This window comes from Penicilliopsis zonata (genome assembly GCF_001890105.1).
Source record: "Penicilliopsis zonata CBS 506.65 unplaced genomic scaffold ASPZOscaffold_19, whole genome shotgun sequence".
Lineage (NCBI taxonomy): Eukaryota > Fungi > Ascomycota > Eurotiomycetes > Eurotiales > Aspergillaceae > Penicilliopsis > Penicilliopsis zonata.
The window spans coordinates 166,187-185,927 of NW_019208927.1; the positions used below are offsets into that span (position 1 = coordinate 166,187).

General features: G+C 54.7%; 7 protein-coding genes across 7 annotated transcripts; 3 read left to right on the forward strand and 4 right to left on the reverse strand.

The window, feature by feature from the left end:
• Nucleotides 1–653: 653 nt before the first annotated feature.
• Nucleotides 654–1,982, forward strand: ASPZODRAFT_29759 (hypothetical protein; the record flags this gene model as incomplete). The annotated part of the gene is made up of 1 exon (XM_022728192.1): nucleotides 654–1,982. A coding segment is annotated over one exon (1,329 nt), but the record flags the coding sequence as incomplete, so codon positions are not given.
• Nucleotides 1,983–2,036: 54 nt separating this feature from the next.
• ASPZODRAFT_136237 (hypothetical protein) lies at nucleotides 2,037–8,602 on the reverse strand. The gene has a single exon (XM_022724017.1). The coding sequence runs from the start codon at nucleotides 8,183–8,185 to the stop codon at nucleotides 2,090–2,092; it is 6,096 nt and encodes a 2,031-aa protein (XP_022577896.1). The 5' UTR covers nucleotides 8,186–8,602; the 3' UTR covers nucleotides 2,037–2,089.
• A 26-nt stretch (nucleotides 8,603–8,628) lies between these two features.
• ASPZODRAFT_2114649 (hypothetical protein) lies at nucleotides 8,629–11,092 on the forward strand (the record flags this gene model as incomplete). The annotated part of the gene is made up of 2 exons (XM_022727763.1): nucleotides 8,629–8,690; nucleotides 8,742–11,092. The coding sequence occupies 2 exons, from the start codon at nucleotides 8,629–8,631 to the stop codon at nucleotides 10,657–10,659; spliced, it is 1,980 nt and encodes a 659-aa protein (XP_022577897.1). The 3' UTR covers nucleotides 10,660–11,092.
• ASPZODRAFT_927639 (hypothetical protein) lies at nucleotides 11,020–12,522 on the forward strand. Its single transcript, XM_022730453.1, has 3 exons — nucleotides 11,020–11,395; nucleotides 11,463–11,907; nucleotides 11,976–12,522. The coding sequence occupies exons 1-3, from the start codon at nucleotides 11,380–11,382 to the stop codon at nucleotides 12,448–12,450; spliced, it is 936 nt and encodes a 311-aa protein (XP_022577898.1). The 5' UTR covers nucleotides 11,020–11,379; the 3' UTR covers nucleotides 12,451–12,522.
• On the reverse strand, nucleotides 12,443–15,288 carry ASPZODRAFT_28396 (hypothetical protein). The gene is made up of 5 exons (XM_022728133.1): nucleotides 14,914–15,288; nucleotides 14,781–14,850; nucleotides 14,649–14,720; nucleotides 13,911–14,554; nucleotides 12,443–13,844 (listed from the first exon to the last, which is right to left on the reverse strand). Exons 1-5 carry the CDS (start codon nucleotides 14,936–14,938, stop codon nucleotides 12,595–12,597), a joined length of 2,061 nt encoding a protein of 686 aa, XP_022577899.1. The 5' UTR covers nucleotides 14,939–15,288; the 3' UTR covers nucleotides 12,443–12,594.
• A 274-nt stretch (nucleotides 15,289–15,562) lies between these two features.
• Nucleotides 15,563–17,469, reverse strand: ASPZODRAFT_930313 (hypothetical protein). Its single transcript, XM_022730461.1, has 3 exons — nucleotides 17,062–17,469; nucleotides 16,931–17,007; nucleotides 15,563–16,846 (listed from the first exon to the last, which is right to left on the reverse strand). The coding sequence occupies exons 2-3, from the start codon at nucleotides 17,005–17,007 to the stop codon at nucleotides 15,931–15,933; spliced, it is 993 nt and encodes a 330-aa protein (XP_022577900.1). The 5' UTR covers nucleotides 17,062–17,469; the 3' UTR covers nucleotides 15,563–15,930.
• A 256-nt stretch (nucleotides 17,470–17,725) lies between these two features.
• ASPZODRAFT_136242 (hypothetical protein) lies at nucleotides 17,726–19,501 on the reverse strand. Its single transcript, XM_022724018.1, has 2 exons — nucleotides 19,449–19,501; nucleotides 17,726–19,311 (listed from the first exon to the last, which is right to left on the reverse strand). Exons 1-2 carry the CDS (start codon nucleotides 19,486–19,488, stop codon nucleotides 17,879–17,881), a joined length of 1,473 nt encoding a protein of 490 aa, XP_022577901.1. The 5' UTR covers nucleotides 19,489–19,501; the 3' UTR covers nucleotides 17,726–17,878.
• Nucleotides 19,502–19,741: the final 240 nt, after the last annotated feature.

Below are 19,741 nucleotides of genomic sequence, written 5' to 3' on the forward strand. Positions count from 1 at the left end.
TCAAGGGGCACTGGGGATCATAATTAGGTACAGTGAACTACAGGGAGTTGGATCGGTAGTGAGGTTGATATTGAAGAATAGGATAGTCTATAGTACTACTTTATAGAAGAAGATCCTTATGATGATTGTGTACTATAACAATAAATAAGAATAATTCGTCTCATTGAGTCTATAAGTTGTGCTTATCATTCCAGAGTATCAAGTCAAGAATCAAATATTATTTACTTGGTTATAGGATTAATACTCAGGGTTTGTTACATACAATACACGGTACAGTATTCGGCAGTTGTATACAGCAACTAATGGTAGTATAGAAGATTGAGAACTAGTGTAACTCGATATAACTAAAGATTAAGAGTTGACGTAAGTTATACAGATTGAACATACTAATTTCTCTAGACTACCTGGATATTGATAACCATCTTGATACTCGTACTACTACATATATTCGTCAAAGACGTCTGTAACAATGGTATTGAGGATACTAGTGTCACGGACCACTGCACTAACCATATTGAGCCCAAGCGTGACATTTAGCCTTTTGAGCCGCATCCCATGCTTATGTAAGGCATTTCCCTCTTTCCGATCCATCCTCCAGAGTAAGAAGGTATTTCTAGCGAGTCCCTCCATAAGCTACGGCCAGTCTCTACAGCATGGCGTTTCGAGGAGAGCGCTTTGTCGTCGATCTAGACGATGATGCAGGCACTCCTGTCATACCATCGCCATCCACTATCAGCTCCTTCGATCTGATCGGCGAGATCCAGGAGCGCACCCCCTCCGCCGCCGCCCCCGCGCCGCCGAAACCCCCCTCAGGCACGGGCTTTCCTCAGCATCGCCTACGAACAAAATCGGCGTTCAAACAACGCTTAGCACAGCAGAAACAAGAGCAGCAGCAGCAGCAGAAGTCTAGTAACTCTGTTCAAGATGAAAAAGAGGCCATCGGGGAAGAAAATGCCCGCCAGATCGCGGCCATGTCGGCCACGCAGATCCAAGAAGAACGGGCGGAGTTGATCGAGTCAATGGATCCAGGCTTGCTTGAGAGGTTTCTACGCAGAGCTAGAATCAGTGAAATGGAGGAAGAGACACAAAAACCGGACCCGGAACCAGAACCAACGCCAGCGTCTAAACCCGAGTCTCATTCATCAGCAGAGCCACAGATCGAACCGGCTCAACCAGCACAAATCAAGAAAGCCTTTGACGACCTCCCTCCCACGGTTCTTCCACCAGATCTTCATCCAGCATCCGACCTACCTGCCTCCTTCCACTTCCCTACCCCGCCTCCTCGCTCATCCCCCATGCCGAATCTGGACCCGTCCTCCCCCTCCTTTCTCGCCGACCTACAAGCACACTACTTCCCCGAGATAACTCACGATCCAGCCGCTCTATCATGGCTACAGCCCGATATTAGTGATGGTGAAGACGGCGAAGACGACCAAGAAGGCATAAAACCGAGATCAGCGTACCACCCCTCCAGCACCGCCGTCTCCGTCGCTCCCTCCGCCCTCCGCTTCTCGCTGACGGGCTCCCTCCTCTCTCCCGCCACCTCACTCGCTCTCCCCACTTCTCTCGGTCTACACCATCATGGCGCCGACCCACAAGCAGCAGGGTATACCATCCCCGAACTGGGCCTGCTGAGCCGGTCTTCTTTCCCCGCCCAGCGCTGTTTTGCGTGGCAGCTTCTCGGTCGCATACTCTACAGGCTTGGAAAGGGCCAGTTCGGCGAACGTGGATCGCGTCTCGTCGAGGGCTTGTGGGAGGTCATCGAACGGGAGAAGGTCGTTGACGGCATGTTGGCAGAGGCGGGGTCCGATCAAAGTAAGACTACTTCTGCAGATACTACTACTACTACAACAACAACAACAACAACAACAACAACAACTGTAAACCCCTCCGGCCCTACTAGACACGCCTCTGCGACAGCATGGGCTGTTGAAGGTGTCTGGTTATGGCAGCAGGGTGGTGGGGGGGATCGTGGACTCTTGGGTGATAAAATGCGAACTACATAGTGAAGTCATCTGAATCTATTACAACAGTTTGTAAAGAAGTCATGAACATATCATATTACTATTCTATCCATACGCATACTCATTCATAGTCTATCTCCGATCTGGACGCCCCATATCTTCCACCGGAGTTCCTCAAGTAGGTCTCTGCGTAGCCAGAGATCAGTAGCAGCAGCAGCAGCAGCAGCAGCAGCAGCAGCAGCAGTAGTAGTATCTGTACCCCCGTCAGACCCATCACGACAAAGCAACCGCAACTGCCACAGATCATCACGCAGTAAATCGCCAGATGCTGTCAGCTCTGCAACCGTCGATTCGAGCACCAGTCGACTGTCTACCACCGAGGGACGGAGCCAGGGCATCCGGGCCCGCGTCGGGGCAGGTGGGAGTACGAGCGAGCGCTCCCGGACGTCCAGATTGCGCAGGGCTTCAAGGTTGAAGATCCAGTCCCATATTGTGTTCTGGACTTGCGTGGCGGAAGGGGTGACTGCCACACTGTTGTTGTTGAGGATGTCCTTGGCGTCGCTGAGGGCAGCCATGGTTGAGACAAAGACGGATGTAGAAGATGTAGCAGTTGTAGAAGGAGAAGGAGGAGAAGAAGGAGAAGAGGGGTTGGTCGTCCGTCGTCGCAGGTAGATTGACTGGTCGCCTCGACGGAACTTGTCGCGCAGCAGCTCGCTGCCTGAAAAATCGAGCACAAGCGGCCAGTGGTCCGGGCTGCGGATCTCGACCTGCGCCAGGGTGCTAAGGTCCGGCAGCAGGCAGGGCGCTGTCGCTTGACGGACGGCGCCGTCGAGCATCGTCAGCGTCAGCGGACCGGAGACAGGCCGTCGCGAGTCCAAGTCGCGCGGCACCAGGCACCGTGGCTCTGCGGCGAGTACCCACAGATGTCGGAAGGCCTGCAGGTGGCACTTGTTATCGAGCACCGTGGTCGGGAAGATAGGGTACAGCGCGCAAAGCAGCGCGCCGATCGCCAGGTCCGAGGTACCCAGCGTGTAGCTTCCGCCGCCCAAGAAGAGCAGGCCCAGCGCCATGTGCGCTGCCATGTGGCTGCCGTACGGCGTGTCTGCGTCCACGCGTCCGTGCAGCGAGCGCAGCCGCCGCAATAGCGCTAGGTCTCCTGTGCCCGCCATCACCGTCGCAGCCGACAGCGCCACCACGTCCTGGCAGTTGCGCACCGAGTTCCGTGCCAGCTTCCCGTCGTAACTGAGTGCGGGCAGGCGGCAGATCCGGATGAATTGGTCCAGGTACGACAGCAGCAAGTCACGCACCGCCGGCTGTGCGGACCCGGCGTACCGCAGCCCCAGTGTGAGGCAGAGACCGGCCACAATGTTGAAAAACGGCATGTCGTCGCTCTTCAGCCGCCGTACCCCCGTCAGCCGATACCGTCGCCGGTAGATCTTGGGCAAGCTCTGAGTAAACCACTCGTCGGTCGACTGGATACCGTCCCACAGGATGAGGTGACGCGCCAGGGTACGTAGCAGGAACAGGTCCGGCCGCACATAGTCAAACCGCACGGTCGTGTCCGGTATGTCGATCTTCTGCGCCAGCACCTCGTCATTGGTCTTCATGAAGATCATCATCAGCGCAATCGTCGCCCCCGCTGTCGCCCGGTCGAGGATGTGTGCTAGATCGACGTTCCGCGTCCCAACGGCCACCGCCAGCAGGCGCTCCACGATGTGCATGTCCCGCATCCCGCGTAAATCCTTGCCTTTGCCCAGATTAATGAAGCCCAGTGCAAATCCGGCGGCCAATCGGTACCCTTCATTGCGCAGATCCTCGTGGCCCTCCTCTTGATCCACGTTCTCAATCTCGGACAGCATGACCTCGCTCATCCGCCGATGTTGGGAATTGCAGTACAATAGGCCGATGCCCATGATTCCTGCCGTCTGTGTCACTGCTGATAAATTTAACTCTGCAGCTCCCATGGGTAGCATTCGTGTCACATGGACGGACAATAGCCTGGTAATGAGTGTGTCCATCGTTCCGATGTACGATGCGGACAGGCCGATCAAAAGGCCGATAGACGTCATGGTGTGTTTGGGCGTTAGGTATTTAAAGGCTACCCATTTTGCCAAAGACTTGAGATGGCCGTTGAGGCCGAGGGCAAGCAGAAACCCGGCATGCCGGTTTGTCAGTTCTTGTGGTTTGTTGAAGAGGATCCATGAAGTATCGATGCCCTTGGAAGCCCTCGAGATCGCCAACCCCGTCGACACCCCGTTGTGGAAGAATGCCCAGCACACCTTTTCCTCGCTGAAAGAGGTTCTCTCTGCGCTGATTGTGACATTTGACGGTTTCATCACGCACTGCAGCGAAAATGAGGGTATGGGAAGTTTCTCCGTCAGTAGGGGCAGTCGACCACTAAACGTCAGCATCGCCCGTCCGGCAGGAATGGATAATGTCCGCAGCGTCACCAGCTGCACCACTTCCTTCTGCGCTTCGAGCAGATCAGAATCAGACCAGTCGGGCTCGGGGATGCACTCTGCCACGGGGGCTTTAGATTGGTTCAGTAACCGCGATGCCTCGACAAAGCGCTTGTCTTCACGGAAAATTAGTCGTGTAACAGAGAACCGGTCGGCCTCGGCAGACGCCTCGAACGAATTCACTGTGTCGATTTCTAGTGTTGAGCTCCCGATGTGATGGAAGTCGCGTACTGCGTCGTGGGATACAGCCGGCTGGGGCGGTGCTGCAGATGGATGCGAGTCGCTCTTGCTGATTGACATGTAGAGATCGTCCCGGTCAATCAGTTCCAGAAGATCCGGGCTCCAGGAGGTCGAAGCGGAGATCTGGGATTGCATCACAATCTCATATAGCCGCGCACTCACGCCCTCGGGGAAGGTTTCGATTATACTCCCAGATAGACCCCAGCGATGCAGAAGGGTCATTCGTTCAAGCACGGTTGACGTATCGTGTATTTCAGCAAGAAAGCCGTTGAATGCAAGCGTTCGTGGAGTGAGGGCAAAACATTCCTTCCACAACTTTCCATTTCTAGAACTAGAACGACCTGACACGGACACGAGATCGATCAGTGTCAGAAACGGTGACGAAGGCCGTTGCCATGCGTGTTCCAGCCATGAGAAAATCGACGGAGGAGGGAAGATTTCAGGCGGTATGTCAAGATGTGAAATCTGGGTATCATCAAAAAGCCACCGATCGATATTGGCCAGTTCAAGACCGTAGTACGCCTGGTCTTTCCAAGTCCATGACTTCCATCCAAGCCACCGGCCGATTTGGGCCAGCACTGGAATAAGGAGGCCCAGGGGATTCCCAGCACGTTCCGTCTCGCCGATCGACAATTTCTGCTCTTCGCGCAAAAGATGCAACCCGACCAGCAAGGTAGAAAGAACCGTCCGACGAGTATTTGGGTTAGCAGGGTCCGCAGTAGGGAGGTATCCTTCAGGTCCAGCTGCTGCAATGCCTGCAGGACTCTGGAGGAACTCGCGAGCCAAAGAGATGCAACGAAGGAGGTATGAGTTCAGCCGATTGGTCGACCAATTCGGATCAATGCCATCTATCTTGGATGGTTTAGGTTCCTCATCTTGCTCGAGAATCCAGCTCCATGAACTACTCGTCATCCATGGCGCCACCACGCCGGTAGACCCCGATGATCGATCGAGCATCGTTTCCCAGCTCTCTGAGTCCACGTAGCTGCCACTGCTCGACCTGAGGGGACCCTTCTTTCGGCGCCGCTGCCGAACTGGTGGTGTCTGCGCCGACGGGCTTTCGAGGAAAGGGAGGGCCATGGAGAAGAGGACAAGAATCATGGCTGTCCATTCGTCATCATTTTCGTTCTCTTCCTGCATTCGAAGCCATTTCATCGTTTCCCACCACCCTACTAGTAGGCTGTCACCTGCTTTGTCTGCATCTCGGGTAACAAGCTTGCAAACTCTTAGAATCTTCTTCACCAATTCGTTGCTGGGTTCCATTCGTAATTGCAGCTTGTGTCGTCTCTTTTGGGTGTCCACAACATCGAACCGCCCCTGAAGGGACGGGTGATCGAATCCCTGCATCTCCAGAGGTGACTCTGTCATGACTCGCTTTATGCTGCTTTCTCTGGGTCGACTCGAAAGCATCAAGGGGGATATTCCGTTAGGTTCATACAACATCAGCTTAGAAGGCACGTTAATCTTGACTGTGCAGCTCCAAGGCGATTGCAAAGATAATTCGTATTTGCCGTCGTCCGTCACACTCAAAACCAGGATTTTTGAAACATCGCCGTCGACGACCTTGCAAGCATCAAGCACATTTGGAAAGGTTTGCAACCCGACTGCTTGTACAAGAAGCGAGCGCTCTTCCAAAGCCGCCATCTTTCCTTTTGTTTTCTTCGAGGAGTATTTGTCCTTCTTCGGGAGGGCTACCCCGTCTAGTTTTAGGTTGAGGATACTCATTGTTTTCTTCTCTCGATCCACAATGCAGACCGCCAAGGAAGATGATTCCCCGTTCTTCAAAGATTCGACATTTGTAGAAGATGGTAATGTGCAGATTCGTAGTCGCCGAGAAGCGTTCGATTTTCGCGGGATCTGAAAGCCACCGGAATGTTTTGAAGGAAAACTTTCTACTTTCGAGAGGAGCATCTCTTCTGGGAGACCCGAGGTAGACTCTTTGAGATCCATATTTTCAAAGCCTTCAAATAGACTCTCACTGTTGAGCTCTTCCAAGAGTCGATCAACGGGGGCATCGACAAAACTGCTGGACGCAGCGCTGTAGATGGATCCGGTACCAGGTGGGAGGGACCCTCGAGGGTTGAATCCGAAGCTTCCCCGGTTGCTTACACTGCCCATCGATTGTCTAGGTCCTCCATGGGGACCTGGAGTGCTTTGGCTCCCCGTAGCCAGGTCCGAGAAAGTAATCCGGTCCTGGCTGCTGGCGAGATCCGCACGCGCAAGCAAAGAGCTGACGCGCCGAGATTGTTTCAAAGGGACACCGATGTCACTGAAATCTTGGCCAATCCTGGATACCAAGTCTTCCTCTGGATTGGGCCTACTCTCGGTCTGTGAATGCGACATTATGCTAGCATTCCAATTATCAACTCGAGGCCCAAAGCTCTCCCTCGCACCAGATGGGCGTGCTGCAGGTGTTGTAGCGCCGGTTCCCATGCTGAAATGCGAGCTTCTTCTTTTGGACCGCGTGCCTCCGGTCTCCTTCCTCCTTTTCTTCTTGCTTGCTGGCCCGGCCTGATCATCTCTATATCTCGCAGTCCAGATGGTATACATAGCGGTCGTGGCATTGTGAGTCACAACCAGGATCAATGGGCCTTTTGACAATGAGTCCGTGTGGGTGGCCAGTTCGTCTTTCGGAGACACGTAAACGATCTCATCTGCCGGATCCAGCGAGACAAATCCTGACGATCTGCCCTTATTCCCCAGGGCCCTCGAGGTCTGGCTAGTCATAACCAAGCCCATCTCTGAATGAGGGTCCATGAGGGAAAACACTCGCGGGAGACCCCTGGCCTCATTCTTTTGTCTCGTCTTCCAGCTGGCGGCGCCCTGGGCAGGAGAAATCGCCGACAACGACGCCTTGAACCTTCCCGTGGACACATTGGAGACCTGGGATGACCGGAAGTCCGTATGCAAAGGTAGCGTAGACATGAACGAGTTTGGCGGCGCCATTGGATATGCTTTAGGATCCTCGTCGGGAACCTGTCTTTGGAAAAGTAGTCCCCGTGGAGTAGCGAATACCGTATCCACCTCGAAAGGCAGAGGAATCACATGGCTATTGCCCGATAGAAAGAATATGTGAGCTTGAGACTTGAGAACCACAACCAAGGCTCGCGAAAGCTTGCTCGTCGCCGATCTACCAGGGTCTGCTATCCCGTTCAAGTCCAACGCCCCCTCTGGATGTTGGACGTCCCGACTCCATGCTGCATCTCGCGCCCTGTCTCTCTGAGCGTTACTCCCCCCAATATTCTCGACCTTCCCCACCGCGAAATGGGTGAACAGAGCATGTCGTATCTTTTCTTTCTCAGCGTCGAATCGGAACACCCTCTTGATCACCCCGCCTCGAGACCAGATGACGCAGGTCTTGGTATAGACAATCTCATCGTCCACCGGCCGTTCACTGCTCTCGTCCGAACTCGTTCTCCACGTGTATAGCTCGTCAGATGGCTCCGGAGGGAGAATATTCTCTGCGATCAGGAACGAGAGGGCGGCAGGCTCGTGAAGGCCCAAGGACCGGACCGTCGCCATTATCGGTGCGAACGTTGAGCCGTTGCAGGGGAAATTCTGGCACGATAAGCCAGAGACTGGATCATGTCCATTCTCACCATTCAAATAACTGGGAACGCGCAATCGACGCCTGTTGCTTGAGCACTGCTTTGTAGTGGTTTGGATTGACGTTCGGGGGGGGGAGGGACGCGCTGGACGCGGAATTTCCTCAGCAGGAAGCCAAAACCACAACAACTTTTTCAGTCTTCTTCCTCAAACACAAACCACATTCTGCTCTTCCATCTACACACAAACTGGGAGCCTTGTTCCAGCGATTTCTGTCGTTTATCTGGGCCTGCTAGATGGTCGAGAAGCTTATGCTATTATTTTGACTGGGCTACACTCAGCAGTGACTGCACCTGGCTTTGTTGCTGGTCCCTTGCTATCTATCTCCTCAAGCTTTGTCTTCGCCACCCTTGGGGGCAATGGCGTCTTCTATGACTGCCAGGCCGTTGGTCAGGCAGAGGGATGATGGATTACAGTTAAGGTAGCGGCTTTCTGTGTTGATTTCTATGTTGAGACCTGCTCACTGGTTTAGTTACCAGCTCCCTCACCGCGTCCACGTTGCCAAGGGCTATCCACTGCTTGCCCCAAACGGCTCGTCGATTATACTCTACGGATATGAAAATGGAATCAGGGTCACTTGGCGAGGAGGGAAACCGTTTGGTCAGAGGAAAGAGTCGGTTTCGGAAGAGAATCCCAAGGCCAAAGCTACGGCAGCCAACGACGATGTAGTGATGATCATCGACTCGGACGAGGAGGACACATCGGCAGCGCCACCGAGACCACAGCAGCAGACACAGCGACCGACCTACGAGTTTCTCGAAGAGGAGACTGAGGTTGATCCCACACATCCGTACGAAGACATTATCCGTCAGATTGACATCCCCCTGGGAAGTCGCGTGCTGGACCTGGCCGTCCCGCCCGTTCTCCCTGCGACAGCACGCTCTGCGCTAGATCCGTTCCCCTCAATCTTGTCCGAGATGATTGTTGTGGCGGCGGTTTGTGCCGACTATTCGACTCGGGTCGTGGCGTTGCCACTCGTTCCACCACATCCTGAGGAAACAGAGGGTGCGTGGGGAGCCCAGACTCTCTCTATCAACGGGATCTTCTCTCATCAGGAGATCCCCAAGGGAGTTGCCATAACTTTCACCTGCGAGGAAGACGTAGAGGATGCAAGCCAGTGGGATCTGCTTGTGGCGACTCATTCTGCCGAAGCGTCCGGCAAGCTGCTGATTTACCGGATTCCCATTATTGAAGGATCGGCGGGTGCAAATAAGGTGTATACGCTGTCCGAGGATGGTATTCAACCCATCCAGCGGAGCTACATGCCCGCGCCGGCGGAGAATATCGTGTTCAACCCGTCCCCGTACCCGTCGAAACGCCACTCCACCCTGCTAGCATCTTTCAGTAGCGGGTGCGTCAAGGTCTATTCCTGCCTGTCTGCCAGGTCTTCCAGAAGCACCCGAACAGGGTCAAGCGCCCCCAAATCCAATGCTGAAGCAGTGGAACCGGAAGGCAAATGGCTCATTTCTCTCTACACTGGATTTGAGCAGCCTGGGTCTGGTCCGGTACGCCGCAAGGCTGTCATCCATGCCGAATGGGTCCTAGGGGGTCGCGCTGTCATGGTCTTGATGGCGGACGGAGAGTGGGGGGTGTGGGATCTCGAGGGAGCCGGTCCGGGGAGTGTCAAGGGACCGCTACACCGCCAGTCGAGTGTGCAAGGGATCACCGGTGGCTCGCTGACAGCCTTCTCGGTGACTGGACGTATCCTCGGTTCGCCGTCTGCGTCTGGAAAGCCATCATCCGATGGACGCAGCACCTCCAGCACGGAGCAGCGGCCGAGGTTCGCGCCCATGACTCCCTCGACGAAACGGATCCGCGAAGACGGGCTGCTTAAGGGGTCTAGTATGGTTGCGCCTAGCAGGTCTCTTACCGGACAGATCTCTGTACACCAGACAAACACGACCCGAGACTCTCTACCAGAAGAGGCTATCCTATTCCGCCACGGCGACCAGAGTGCGATCGTCCCCAGCCTGCTGTCCCTGTGGCGCAACGCCACCAAAGCCATGGGCACGTTTGACTCCTCGAATCGATGCCGAGTGTCTGCCATCCCCGACGTGCAGCTGATGGGCGAGAAGCTCAAGGGCATCTGCCATCTTCCTGTTGCGCAGAGCAAAGCCCGGAAGGCGCCCGGACAAAAGACCTTTGATATCCTCATCACGGCCGAGCACTGGGTCATGATCCTTGCCCCCCGCCTCGCTGAACCGGAAACCACCGCCAGGACCCTCTCCCCACGTCTATCTGAGCAGCCCACCGCCGAGACGGACCAGCTCATGTTACGTCGAGGCGAGCTGGACGTCGATGGGATGGACCGACTGTTGTCCGGCATGGCAGGCGGCGCTCGGTCCCTGCGGATCGCCAGTCCGACCAAAAAGGCACGCATCTTTGCATGATATCGTATCCCTATCTAATCGATACCCTTTGTCTTATTTTTCCCCTTTCTTTCTTTCTTTCTTTTTTTTTCTTTCTTCTCTGCTTTTATTCTCTTTACAAACATCGCGCTGCAAGGTGGAGCGCAAGGCGAGATCCATGCCTTGAAATTCCTGTCTCAAGCAGGAATAAGCTCTGTATCGGCTGCGAGATATCAATGGCTTTTTCTCGTCTCTAGTAAGCCTTGCTTCTAGAGCAACGAAGAGCCTCCCACCTACCTATCTTTCCAACAAGCCTCGCCGGCTTGTCCCTGCCTGTCATGCGCTATTGCTCGTCCTGATCAGTCGTTGCAGGAGCCAGTCTATTCACCATATCCGTGTGATTCTACGACTGAGACATTCACATCAGGGCGATTCATCCGCCATACAGGCCGAGACGTGGGACATCAAACCGTAAAACACCGTACCCTGTAGTACCGTATCAGTCAATTTTCTTACGCATCAAGGTTACTTTAGCAGCAAATGGTGTGCTTTATATCCAATGGGAACCCAACGCCAAAACATTCTTCACCTGCGATAATGCAGCTATCGCCAGCAAATACCGCTAGGCTCTATCGGGACAGCCCCTCCATGGATAAAGTATATCAGATCTGTCATCAGCTCTGCCTCGAACAGTTATGACTTGCAGTAGATTTGGTTGATAGAGATCTTCCTTGCTGTGGTCGAGGCATCAGATATACCACCATGGATGATCCCAAGAGTAAGTCTTGAAGCATCGAGTACGAACAATCCCTCCTTCCCCCCCCCCCCGCTAACGTCTAATCTAGCACGCCGCGTCTGGGCCACTGTGATCACGAACCTGGACTACCTGCCCGGCCTGTTGACGCTGGCCTACTCCTTGCAACGGGTGCAAAGCGCATACCCGCTCGTTGCGCTGTACACCGATGCCTTCCCGCAGGCAGAGGGCCTCCCCCTGCTCCAGGCGCGGGGGATCCCCTACCAGCGCGTGGAAGCCGTGGTGCCGGCCTCGTCGCGCCGGTACGAGGAAGACCCGCGCTTCAACGACACCTGGACGAAGCTGGTCGCCTTCACGCTGTGGGACGAGTACGACCGCGTCGTCCTGCTCGACAGCGACATGCTCGTGCGCCATAACATGGACGAGATCATGGACCTCCCGCTCGATGCGCCGGGCACTCTGCACCACCGGATCTTTGCGGCTTCTCATGCCTGTGCCTGCAATCCGATGAAAAAGCCACACTATCCTTCTCATTGGTATTTTCAGAAGCCCCTGTTTTCAAAAAAAGAAGAAAAAAAAATTCGTAAATATGCTAAATGTTTAGGATTCCCTCCAATTGCGCCTTGACGGCTCAACATCCCCACCCAGACAAGGCCCAGAAGGAAGCGCCCCCCTCCAGCGCCGGCGTGGGGATGCTCAACAGCGGCCTGCTGGTGATCAACCCGGGCAAACCTGCCTGGGCGATGATCGAGGAAGCCCTCGCCGACGCGGACAGGATAGAGGCGTACAATTTCCCGGACCAGGAGCTGCTCTCGGATGTGTTTCGGGCGCGGTGGGTCGCCCTGCCGTACGTGTATAATGCGCTCAAAACGCTGAGGCTGGAAAACGCCCACGCCGCCATCTGGAAGGACGAGTGCGTCAAGAACGTGCACTACATCTTTGCGCACAAGCCGTGGCATGAGACGCGGGAGCAACGTGCCGATCTGTCCGAGGCCCGGAAGCTGAATAGCTGGTGGTGGGAGGTCACGGACGAGAGAAAACGCCAGGAGATGGAGAGGGGGGTCGTAGATGATTATTAGGCTTCTCTCTCTCTCTCTCTCTCTCTCTCTCTGAGCGGCTTGCAGTCTTCTTGTACAGTACACGCATGTTGACATAGATTGTGTAGTATTCAAAGTTATCTTCTCTAGCTAGATTGTACCGCTAGCAAAGGGCGTAATCAACCACTAGTTATATCCTAAACCGTCCAGTTCCTTGCGCACAGAGTCCTCCGTCTGGATCTTCTTCATCTGCGTGTCCTCCAGCTTCTCTCCGGACGCAAGACGCATCTTCAATTCATCGATCGCCCGGATCTTCTTCAGCAGCCCGCGGATCTTCTTGTCCTGCGCCGTCGATGCGGCGCCTCCGTCGGCCGCGACGGGCTCCGCAACGGGGGCTGCCGCCTCAGGCGCGGCTTTGGCCTTGTGACCCCCGGGGCCACCGTTGGCATGACCACCGTTGTGCTTACGCTCCTGGTTGTGGTTCTTAGAGCGAGTGCGCGAGTGGCTTCGCTCGCCCCGGCGATCAGGGCTGCGGTCACTTGATGGTCCGGCAGGCGGCGCCAGCTCGCCATCGGGACCAGGCTTGTCCGAGGCTTCCTTTGCCTTCTTCGCTTCCCGCTTCTTCTTGTTCTTTGCCGCCGACTTGGATAGTTTCTCGGCGTCCGCCCCCGGAGGAAGCGCCACGCCGCCGCCAGGCGCCGCACCAGGAGGCAGGAACTCCTCCGCGGGCTCGGCGCCTGGTATGTCACGGCGCCGCGCCCGGCCAAACCCGTTCAGACCGTTGCCAGCGCCGCCAATTGATGATGCGCCCTCGCGCACAAAGGCAGCGCCGCCCTCGTCCTCCCGTTTAAAGGCCAGGGGAGTCAGCTGGCCGCGAGCTCCCGGGGGCCGGTAAGCACCCGCGGGTTTCACGGGGGCTTTCCGGGTTGCGAGGTAGGCGAGCGCCGATGCATGCGGGACAGGCACCGGGTTTAGTGGGTTGCTCAGCGGGTGCTGGATGGTGCTCTGAGGCCGCCAGGACACTTGATACAGTTCGTTCATATCCTCGTTGTACATCAAGCCACCGCCGACGTGCCAGATCCGCAGGCCGTTATCCACGCGCAGCCGGGGGCTAGTGGTAGCCGTCAGGATGTACTTGCCGTCCGGTGACCACTCGCAGACACTGGCGTTGGATGCTTCAACAGTCGCAATCTTGGCATAATCCTTGTCCAGATCGTAGATATCCATCTGACCCGCCAGGTTACCGAAGCCGGCCACCAGGACAAACCGACCGTGGGGGGAGAACAAAATGGTATTCCGGGGCCCGAGAGCAAAGCTATGCTTGGCGACACCGCGGAAGTTAAAGATGGTCGTCTTTGCCGGCATGTAGCCATACACGACTCCAAACTCTTTCGAGTTGGGAGACCAGGTGACATCGTGAATAGGACCTTCCTTATCTAGAAGAAGTTAGAAGGGAAACCTGAGCAGAACAAGTGGGAAAAAAAAAAGGGGGGTTTTCCTACCGAGGTCAACCCGGGAATCAAAGCCACCGTTAGCGTTGAGCAGATAAAGAGTGGTCTCTCCATAATAGCTCTTGCCAGTCTTGTCGACCTCTGTCTGAGCCAGCACGATGAGGGTGGTGCCGGAGCTGTTCCATTTCAATTGGACCTTGTCGCCCTTGAAGAAACTCTTTTGGGAGACAGGCGCGGTGAACTGCGGGACGACAAAGACCTTGACCGCGGCCGGTTGGCCCTTGCGTTCGGGGATAAAAACAGCCACAGAGTGCGTCTTGCCGGGGGAGATGGCAAAGTCGGAGACGCCCTCGACACGCAACTTGTTCCAGACGGTCGACAAGTTCTCGCTCTGGTAGAATTGTACTTCGTTGGTCACGACACGTGCGCAGTACCGCTCGTCGGCCGTGTACTGCAGGTTCCAGCCCGTTTGCGACTTCTGAACGAAGCTACCGACGGCCACGTGTGCGTCGTCCGGCGAGCTCTCAACCACGCGCCACACCTTGAGGTTCTTGACGGCGTCGCCATTCTCGTCCTTCCCCGGGCGCTGCCATGTGATCACGTAGGTCCCGAGTGGCGAAAAACCAAGTTCAAACACATTCTCGGCGAGGAGGGTGGTCACTACGTGTCCGACGGAGGGATCGATGATAGTAACGCTACATGGGCGGTCAGTACCATTCTCTTGGAAAGAAAGAAAAAAAGAAAAAAGAAAAAAAAATCCAAGCCACCCTGCGCAATTGCAGCACGTACCTATCCGCAGATGCCCAAGCAAAGTACCGACCGCACGGAGAATAGGCGCTGCAGCGAAGGTTGCCCTCAGGTCTAGAACATTTTAACATTAGCCTACAAGACCAGCTCAAGCAGGGCACGCTTTTGATATACCTCACAAACCCCGACAAAGGCTCATAAACGGGCGCAGCATCCAAAATGCCGATTCCCTTGAGCGTGCGAACTAGAGCAGGCAGTCAGCACAGCACAACACAGGTTTTAAGCAGAGCACAGAAATAACACGCACATGAAAGCTGTGTAGGAGCTGCCATCGTGTTCTTGAAATAAAAAGAAGAAGAAGGAATAGAAGCTAGAAGATTTTGATAAACTTGCTGGTGCCCGTCTGAAGGGTACCCGACGAGAAACGAGTTTAGGCGACTCGATCAATCAACAGACTTTGTAATTCTTCCTCGGGTTCTAGCTGCTGTTGAATACAAGCAGGCAGAGAATCAAGCGGTAACTGGGACTCGCTAAATAGAGTATTGTTTGACTGTCTTTCAGGCAAAAAAAAAAAAAATTCGTGGGGGGGTGGAAAAGTAGTTGTCGTGTCTGTCTGATTCACAGCGCGGGAACGTGGATGGGGTCGAGCGTTCGAGCACTTCTTTGTCGGGCTCTCCGGTCCTTTGAGAAACTTGACACTTCCGTGCTTGACAAGTCAATGCCAGCAATGAAGAATTGGACTGGAGGTCTGTAGGGCGGAGGAGAGGCGCGGCGCGGGGGGAGGGGAGGGGGGGGGCGAGAGCGAGAGGTGGGAGAGAGAAAAGAAGAAGAGTCGAAAGAAAGACTTGGTTTGAGGCGGAGGGAAAAATTTTGGGCTTGCAGCCAGTGACGCACAATGCACGCTGACAACAGTCTACGTGGTACGTAGTTAATACCCACAAGAATCTCATTATCAGCTATTTATTTCCTATGGTTACTACTAATTGCTTAAGAGTATATTGTAGGGTGTCTAGAGAGAGTCTACGGAGTAGTGTCTATCTTGTTTTGTGGGTTTACTTTATCGACACAATAGAGATAATAAATAGTACTCCGTATAGATATTTCCCTAGCCAAAACACGACAATTATATCTCATTCAAAATGGACAGCAGAATCAACCTAGCAGCGAGTGGAATCATCTCGATCAGGATCGCTTTGAAAGACACTTTCCGATTCCATATCCTGATTTTCACCGTAGAAGTACAACCGAGTCATCAAGTCGTTCACTGAGATAAGTTTCTTTTTTTTTCTTTTTCTACTTATGAGACAGACAGAGGTAGTAAAGACTACATCTCTGCTTGTTGAGAGACCCCCGAAGTAGGGCTCCGGTCGTACGGCGTCACCAAGCGCGGCGTCCGCGCTGTCGTGTCAACCACGTCTGGGTCGTATGTCATGCCATCAACCATGCGGGCGTCCACCGCTGCCGCCGTCTCGGCTGCTGTCGTGGGCTCCGGGGTAGTCGACCCTGCCGGCGACGGCGACGGGGGAAGAGCCGTATTCTCGATGGTGGATAACGATTGTGCAGTGGTTGACGGAGCAGAGGGATGGTACGGCTGGTACTGTTGGTACTGCTGCTGCTGTAGTTGTTGGTGGTGGTTGCCCCGACTAGTCGTTGTCATAGTCGGGCTACCGAGAGGGGCCGGCCGCCCTCCCCCCGATGACAAGCGATGAAGGCCCGGATGACTAGAAGTCGGCCCACTGATGGTGCTGCTGGCTCCCTCGCCGAACCCGACTAGGCTCCGCGTATCACCCTCATCGCTGAGGTTGCCCACGCTAGAGGTCCCGTCGTCCGGGCCCTCGCTCATTTTGTCGGCGTCAAAGGCATCGCTTCCGCTGGCCCAAGTCGTACGGCCGCCCACGCTGCCCGTCGCGCTGGCGCTTCCCACGGTGCTGCGCTCCCTCAGAGCCGGATAGTTGTCAAAGTAACCGGAGACGTGGCCCGCAGCCACGGCAGCAGAGGTAGGTCCCTGCGGTTGTTGGCCGCTGGCACCGCTGCCGCGAGCGGTTGCTACGCGCTCCAGTCCGGCAAGCCGGGAGATACGGTCCGCACGTTCGGCCTCGAGTGTGTTCGTAGACGCCATGGACGTCGAGGAGGAATGGTGGGCATGCCGCGCGTACGGGTGCGGTTGGCCCTGGTGGCCATCTTTGATCGCGGTTGTCGACAGCGCAGAGAGTGATGTCGTGCCGGAGTTGGGAGTACCTCTATAACCAATCCATGTCAACCAAGCTATCTTCTTTGTATGATAGATAAAACAATCGAAAGAAAAAAAAAAGTATGAGGCTTACGGGCCCATATCCGATGGTGTGACGGGATCGGAGGGAGGCGGGGGGAGATTGATCAGTGTGGGCGTCGAAGTCGCCATATGTTGTCAGGTTAGCAGAAATCAGATATACCAGAGAGAGAGGGTGATAAATACTTTTGTGATAGCCTCAAATGTCAACTGTTGAGGACACGAAGAGACCTTTTTGAACAGCAATACAGCGTAGGAGGATATGAGAAGTACGGAGTAGAAACAGCAACAGCAGTGACACGAAGAGAACAAGAAGGTATGAGAATAGAATTAACGATAATAGCGATGACAATATGGACTTCAAACAATGATAACTATGCAGGGCTGTTCTACCTCAAGGCAGCGCAGTTCAGCTGAAGGCCTTCAACAACCGCAGGACAAGAGACCGTCACAGACCAAGCCAACTTGTGGCTTGTAGACTCGTAGCTCGGCCGGAGAGTAACCAATAACTTGGGTTGATTAACCAACGGCCGAGAAATCGACGAGAAAGCGAAGGAAGAGGAGGTTATCACCACTTCCTCCCTGGCGGTGGAGTCACGATGCGCCCCGAAACGGTCGAGGGCGCCCGCGCGACGTCATCACTTTGGCGATCTGCGGGCATCATACTTTCGAGGCTGCTCCTGGGAAACCATATACGTATGGGGAGGGTGAGATGAAATTGGTTCGATTTATCTGGAGGCGTTTATAAGATACAAAATGGGCTCTGCTAATTACTGCCAGGTTTCTTCTTGGGGCTGCTCACTGATTCAGGCTGAGGGAGGGGTAGCTACTACTTGGCGATCATCAGGCGAGATAGACTTGAGTCGTGAATATCATAACATTGCATAAAAAGCTATCAAGAGCTATCGAATACAGCCAGTGGAAACCCCTGTTCCTCCCAGACCTACGCGCTTGTGACCTGTCTATACGTATAGTATATACCGAATCCCAGCCGGCAATCCTGCTACTGGCTGTCTTTCCGGTTCTCGTAGTGTCCTCGCAGATCATCCACTTCTTTCTGTAATCTTGAGAGATCTGCGAGGATGTCGCTGGCATTTGACGGTCGGAATGAGACGCCCTCGTCCATGTCGCGTGCATTCTCGGTCGCGTCCACCGGGGGACGCTTACTGTCTGTGCTCCCCTTGCTCAACGCTCGCAGTCGTCGAGGTGGTGGTGGTGGTGGCGGCGGCAGAGGTTGATTGCTGGAACTCAGCGTCAGACCGTTCACATAAGAGATCCGTCGCGAGGCTTTCAACGAGGCACGTCGGAGGTCTTGAAGCGACGCTGGATCGGGAGAATCATCCGTCAGTGTAAAAGTAGGTTGAGCGATATTCTCTTTTCCTGGAGCAACCCTTCTAGACAGGTGATCCAGACGGGGAGCACCCTCCAGAGGTTCTAGATGCCGCAGTCCAGGGGTTGACTTGGATTCTGTGCTAGAAGAAGAAGAAGAAGAGGGGGAGGAAGAGGGGAAGCCCGACTCCAGGTTATCTTGGCGCAACCCTAGCGGAGACGGCTCATTACGGGATGCCGTGGACTTGGACCTCACAAGCTGGCTGCGTCGACGAGCCAACGGAGGGGTAGGTGGACGTTTATGTTGAGACCGACTGCGGGTGATCGTGTCGGTAGCTGGCGGTTCATTCGTTGCCCTGACCGATGAGTAACTTAGAGTTGGTTGAGATAGTCGATGTGCCCGAGGCGGCGTGCTCGAGGTCATTGATGGAGGGCTACTAGGATTACTCGGCGGCGGCAGAGGTCTCCCGGAAATCATCATATCAGAACTGATACTGATACGCTTCCCGTGATGCGATCTGGGTGGTGGCGGCGGTTTCTTCTCCTTGGTGACTGGGTGAGTCGCAAGAGCCTTGGGCTCGACATCATCAGAGCATAGATTCTCCGCCTCTGAACGGCGTCTGATGCTTACCGATGCTACCGGAGGATGATCAGCGTCGGCCTGGCCAGGGCCGTCCGTCTTGCCACCACCAAGACTAGTGTTCCCACCACTCAACAGCCCATCATTATGTACCACAGTCTGCTTCACTACTGCTTCATCCTTTTCTGCGGTAGCCGCCGGTGTCGTGATGCCAATGGCGGAGATGGGTGAGGGGGCTCTTGGTGGATCGAAATTGGCAGATAGTAGACAACCATTGTTCAGAGCAGGAGAATCGGAATCCTCCCCGGTCTCCTCGTCGCTATTGCTATCGCTCAGGTTAGGGTCCGGCTGGAACGGATCATGGCCAGCTTGCCCTTCATCGGATGATCTAGAGTCGTCGGCGTCTGATGGAGGTCGCTCGTGGGGGGGGGCATCCGGAACACGGTGGGACGGCGATGATGACGACGAACCCGGAGAGAACGCGACGTCGGAGTATTTCACAGAGGATATTGACTGTCTTGCCGTATCTGCAGCGATCAGTAATGATGAACCGACAAAGAATTACGTGCTGTGTCTCGATTCAACGAAGAAATGCTATCGAGCACCCTGGGTCCCTTTATCGTAATCGACCTCCCTCGGAAGCTGCGGGAATAGCGTCACTCACCCTTAAACTGCCTATGGCGGAAAGGATTTAATCCAGACATCGCAAAGGAACTGGACAAACTCCAGCATGAGAAAACCAGATCAGATCAACAAGGCGGGGACGTTGGGAAAGGAAGACAGGATCTGTTACCTGCCTAGCACGTAGATTTGGTCGCTATTGTTATCTGCGCTGGTTCCGGTACACCACGGAACGAACAACGTTTGGAAACTGTAAAACGATTGGATACAAATATTGGAAAAAAAAAATCTTTCGTTTTCTCTTGAGTATACCGATGCGATTGCTAGCTTTGCGTA

Coding starts and splice junctions, on each gene's coding strand:
- ASPZODRAFT_136237 (XM_022724017.1), bottom strand. CDS start 8,185: ATGGCGACGGTCCGGTCCTTGGGCCTTCACGAGCCTGCCGCCCTCTCG.
- ASPZODRAFT_927639 (XM_022730453.1), top strand. Junction 11,908..11,975: donor CCACACTATCCTTCTCATTG/GTATTTTCAGAA, acceptor CTAAATGTTTAG/GATTCCCTCCAATTGCGCCT.
- ASPZODRAFT_28396 (XM_022728133.1), bottom strand. CDS start 14,938: ATGGCAGCTCCTACACAGCTTTCAT. Junction 14,721..14,780: donor CCTTTGTCGGGGTTTGTGAG/GTATATCAAAAG, acceptor AAAATGTTCTAG/ACCTGAGGGCAACCTTCGCT. Junction 14,555..14,648: donor GCTTGGGCATCTGCGGATAG/GTACGTGCTGCA, acceptor CCGCCCATGTAG/CGTTACTATCATCGATCCCT.
- ASPZODRAFT_930313 (XM_022730461.1), bottom strand. CDS start 17,007: ATGGCGACTTCGACGCCCACACTGATCAATCTCCCCCCGCCTCCCTCC. Junction 16,847..16,930: donor ACACCATCGGATATGGGCCC/GTAAGCCTCATA, acceptor GATTGGTTATAG/AGGTACTCCCAACTCCGGCA.
- ASPZODRAFT_136242 (XM_022724018.1), bottom strand. CDS start 19,488: ATGTCTGGATTAAATCCTTTCCGCCATAGGCAGTTTAAGG. Junction 19,312..19,448: donor CCGCCATAGGCAGTTTAAGG/GTGAGTGACGCT, acceptor TGATCGCTGCAG/ATACGGCAAGACAGTCAATA.